Genomic DNA, 5,169 nt, shown 5'->3' on the forward strand with positions numbered 1-5,169 from the left:
TTTCTTCACAATACTTTGATCCATTTCGTGCTTGATTATAAACATATGAAGTTGTTTCAACCTTCTACTTTTTCTGCGTCATATTTTGAGACTGTGTCAATAAACATCGGTGTAACATGTTTCCACTGCTTTCACTCCAGCATGGTTTCACCCCGCTGCACATCGCTGCGCACTATGGCAATGTAAACGTGGCCCGGCCCTTGCTCGATCGAGGCGCAGATGTCAATTATCAGGCCAAAGTAAGTGATCTGCTTTCTTGTCCAGTTTGTTTTATCAAACTTGGGCTGATGCGTATGGCAATGAAACGTGGCCCGGCCCTTGCTCGATCGAGGCGCAGATGTCAATTATCAGGCCAAAGTAAGTGATCTGCTTTCTTGTCCAGTTTGTTTTATCAAACTTGGGCTGATGCGGACAGTTGACTGGGACGTTTGTGCGGATTTCGGTCATCTGAGGGGAGTAGAGGGATTTTCACACGCGTTACGCCATCGGCAGTCGTTCGGCTGTGGTGAGAACTTCATGTGACTTCATGTGAGAACGATCAGGAAGTTTTACAGCAACGTACCAGCTGCCTGTAGTGGGGGTTCGAAATGCTTGATTCCCGTAAATGGGCTGCATAAATGTGGACCTGCCCTTGGGTTTCCAGCCCAGCTCGTGACTTATGTTTGCAGGGACTGCTTTCCGGCGGATTTAATCAATACCCACTGCCCCCTACGCAATTTTAGAGTCAGACAACTAGCTCGCTTGCACTTCAGTCTGACTGCACTCAGACATAAGCCGTAGCAACAGAGGAAATCCGAACAGGTGCACTGGAATTGCGCTTGTTGCTATTCATGTCGCGCTACGTGTGTGCGGCCTGTGACTGATTCGAGTGGTACTTATGCATGGTAATACACCATCATTTGTCAAACGCGATTTGAACGAACCATGAGTGGTTTTCTGTATGACTGTGGTCGTGGAATTTGTTGATGTGAGAACTCGAGAATGTAGCTTGGGGAGTAATGGTTGATTTTCAGAGTAGCTGTAAAAAAGACAATCTCGCGTGAATGTCAGTTATATACTCTGAATTTTTGTGGGTATTTCCTCCGTTTTGTGCCTCCCAAGAACAATTTACAAGTTTCACATAATCCTCGCACGTGTGCTAATGTTACAGGGTAATCGAGCAACCTCAGATAGTTCAAGCGCACCTGCTTGTGCATTGGTTTCAGCGTAGTTGACAAAGCCGGCGACCGAATCAGATTAGAACGTATGGGTGACATCGATCATCCCACTTTAATGAAGTGCTGATTTCTCATATAAGGACTTGTCTAGTGTCCCGTCATCCTTGTAAACTGTTCATGAATTTACTCGTTGAATGGGATCTTATCGAAAACACTGCTCGCACTTATCGTGTTCTACCTGCAGGTAGTAATACGAATTCAAGCGAGTGCACTTTGCACAACATCTCAAAGCGAAAACGTACTGAAAGTCACTGAGCTGCTTGATTGTTTCCCCAATGGGTATCTTAAGTTTCGCTGTGGATCAGTCATTTTCTGAGCCGCAATCACAGACTTTCAGTTTAAGACGCGGAAGCTTCAAGTGAATGAAGGTCAATCAGGCTGAAGTGAACAGAATTTCGGCAAATGATGTGGCCACTTTCAAGCATTACTTAATGTTCCACATCGCCCATAGTCTTGAGGTCGTTTGTGACCTATGTACGCAAGTTATCTTCCCGTTTTTACTCCGCCTGTTTTGGGAGAATTTATTCCGAATTTCGGCGATGTGGCCACTTTCAAGCATTACTTAATGTTCCACATCGCCCATAGTCTTGAGGTCGTTTGTGACCTATGTACGCAAGTAAGTTTCCCGTTTTTACTCCGCCTGTTTTGGGAGAATTTATTCCTTTTAATTTTATTTTATTTATTTTATTTATTTATTTATCATTTATTTATTTATTTATTTATTTATTTTATTTATTTATTCCTCTTAACCGCGCCGTAGTCTATAAAACTTGTTCATGACTTCAGTGTCAGATTTGGCAGTCGTAGTATAGTTAACAACTGGGTCATAAAATCAGTCAGCAATGTTATTTCATAATTGGATGAAAGCTTGGAAGGCTCGCCTTTTGGCGCATTTCCCCTTTCATTTCTAAGCACACTTGCTGAGATTCTGTTCATCTGTTGCCCTTTCCAGTGAATTTCATCGTCTCTCTCCGTCATCATTTCGCAGCTAACCCTGTTCCCTTTGTGGTTGCCCCATATTACTAAGTCCACCATATTACTAACTCCCACCACTTTGTTTCCTTACCATTCTCCGTATGCTCTGCATTTGTCCGTTTGTAGAACAACATCACTCCGCTTCATATCGCTTCCAAATGGGGACGTATTGAAATGGTTCGACTGTTGATAGCCGCGGGAGCTCTAGTAGACTGTCGCACGCGAGATGGCCTTACTCCGCTGCATTGTGCTGCACGATCTGGACATGCTGAGCTTGCCTCGCTGTTGATCGATGCTGGGGCTAATCCTTCAGCCAAAACTAGGGTAAGTAGTTGTTTTCAGATTCACTTGAGGTAAGTTGAAAGCTTTCGTTCACCGTCAAAGTATTTTTTATCTCAGGTGGTTATGCTGCAGGTTGGCCTGTTAGCTGAGCATGACGTTCTTCTTGCAGGCCACTCGTCACCAATCAAGGCGGCGTCATCCGGGTACCATCTCACCCAGCCGTTCTCTGATGAGGTTTTCTTTATCGGTGACGAAACGTCTACGGGCCAGTTGCCAAGCTCGACAGACAGACCAACCACCAAACATTGCACCCATGGTTTCCTGCCACTGTGATGACGCAGCTTGGAAGTGTCCGGCGGTTTTGTATATACCAACAGTCCTTGATTCTGGAGTCGCCAACGATGAATATGCTGAAAAGTCTGCATGCTTAAAGCAGGAATAGAAACAGCCGCTAGCAGTAGTTTTAGATTTTGATGAATATGATAAACCCGAGCACACCCAATATACAGACGGACCAATCACCTATTAGTCTTATAAGCAGTAACCGATGGTAGTCTGTTTTGAGCTAGAGAAAATAGATTGTTAGGATGAAGCGTTCTGAGAGGCGTTTATACACCTCAGATGTTAGACAAGCGCTCACATCCGGGTCAAGGCAGGATTGTCACCAGGATAGCTTTCCTGTGGAGGTGACGCACCAGTTGGAGTCGTACTCACTAGTACTGTTTGTTTAAAGCATACTCGCTCCGTTCTTTTCAGGGCCTTCACCGATCAAGTTTTTTGAAAACATGGTCTGAATAAGCTGGCATTTCGTGTGATTAATTAGCTTGTCTCTCGTTGAGAAAGCGTCGGATGAACAGCCCCACCACAGGATCCGTTTGTTTGGATACGGTGTACAGTAAGGCAGCTTCTCTTGACTGTCTTTCATCGGACTCGTTGTTACCACGTTTGTTATTACTCTGCTCTAATATCTTTTAAGCTTTGGCAGAATAAGCAAAAGTATAACTATCTCGCTACGTGAAACAGAGCCGTGCTTCAATCAGTTGAAAAAACGCTTGCCCGGCAATAAATCTACCGTTTGCCTTCAAACTTTTCTAAAAAGAGCCATGCTTCATTATGTCATAATTTGATACCTTTATATTAGTGGACGGATGTAAATCTTCCGGGGTCTACTCAGCTGATGGCCTACCAATTGCATTTTATGTCCGTCTATGGCCACGAACTAGGTCGCTGTTGTGTGAAGTCGCAGTAGTATGGGTGCGCTGAAGTAACAACACGATTGGAAACAATGATGGCAGCTAACTAGTTTCAACAAGCCTGAAGAACATGCAGGTGTTCTAGACAGGTGTGTACATCCATTCTGTTCCATTATTCTTTATATCACAATTTCCAACTCGTGGATGCGTGTATATCGGCGGAGAACAACCAACCCGCAGATGTCACATTCAATCTTTATCTCTACTTGGAACGTTATCTCTTGATCAAAATATTATAGTAAGATAAAATAAATGACAACCAAAACAGTTCCACACAACAGTTCAAAATGTTCATTTCTTGCCTGAAGATGATTAGGAGAAAATTGATGGGAAATTCTAGTGGATAATCAACTTGTTTACCAAAAGGTTCCTAATTTATCCAAACCTTATTCGGTGTGACACCCAAGTGTATGAAACTGCCTCATATACGGAGGGACAATGAAATTGACTGGTGTTTTCTAATACTTTGTCCAAGTGCCGAAGGCCGTGTTTACCGGCAGATGGCTCGTCAGAACGGTGCTCTAACAACAGGATGTCACTGCACTAGATGACTTCTCCCTGTTGATAGGGATGAAAAAGTTCAGTTGTGCCACATGTATGCCTAGGTAACATATACTCTGTGGACAGCTTGATGAATTACGGTTGAAACAACCAGTCACTACATGTATATTCCACAATCCTGCCTTCATTTTTGCACCCTGTGTTAACATGTTGGGCTTTTTCTTTGTCTTCTGTGGTTAGCAGTGGGGTGATAGCTTAAGAAAGGATCTCTGGGAAGCATGACACGATCCACATGATTCATTCACTAACCTTGTCGATAGATTCATTTTCAAAAATCACCAGCGATGTCGATCCAACCCTTCGTTTCTGCCCAGAAACCTATTACCGATGGTGCTTAGTTCCTCGATAGTTTTCACTTGCATGGAAATTGACCACATGGATGCCGTTCAATACATATTGCACACTGATCTCTTGTGGCTAGGCTGAATTGTGCAGCGAACGGGCAGCAAGGGGCTTCAGAGTCACCAGAACGACAGTGCTTACATTCAGTCCGACGCTTTCGGCTATTTCTCCTGGCAACGAAACATACTTTGACTGAATACAATTCTGTTGTGTTCGTGCGTATAATTTTCTAAGCCGTCTAAAATAGTCCCCTTCTAATGGAGCCTGTAGAAAGCAGTATGAAGTGGGTCATGTCAGAGGGATTGTCCTACTACGGAGCGAAAGATACTAGCCTGACGCTTGCAGATGCCATGCAAATCCCTACAGTCGCATTAGACAAGGAGCCGTCACAAGGTCGCCAAACAGAGAACTACTCTGTTGAAATATTGCTAGCTCGGGTGAGTTTATTGGTTGTTGATCAGGTGGCTGTTGCTCTGTTCGCGGAGCTTGGCAATCGGCTTGCATTTTTGGAGTTCTCTCGCTCTTAGTGGCTGGTAAAT

The 5,169-nt window shown here is 44.0% G+C and overlaps 1 protein-coding gene across 1 annotated transcript in view; it reads left to right on the plus strand.

The window, feature by feature from the left end:
* Window positions 1-310: 310 nt before the first annotated feature.
* The window catches only part of T265_15306 (hypothetical protein), a gene marked incomplete at both ends in the record, with an annotated part of 91,388 nt that continues 86,529 nt past the window's right edge, over window positions 311-5,169 (plus strand). The window contains one exon of the mRNA XM_009177492.1: window positions 311-357. Coding sequence (XP_009175756.1) covers window positions 313-357 — 45 coding nt within the window. The remainder of the gene's footprint in view (window positions 358-5,169) is intronic.

This window comes from Opisthorchis viverrini (assembly GCF_000715545.1).
Source record: "Opisthorchis viverrini unplaced genomic scaffold opera_v5_427, whole genome shotgun sequence".
Classification (NCBI taxonomy): Eukaryota; Metazoa; Platyhelminthes; class Trematoda; order Opisthorchiida; family Opisthorchiidae; genus Opisthorchis; species Opisthorchis viverrini.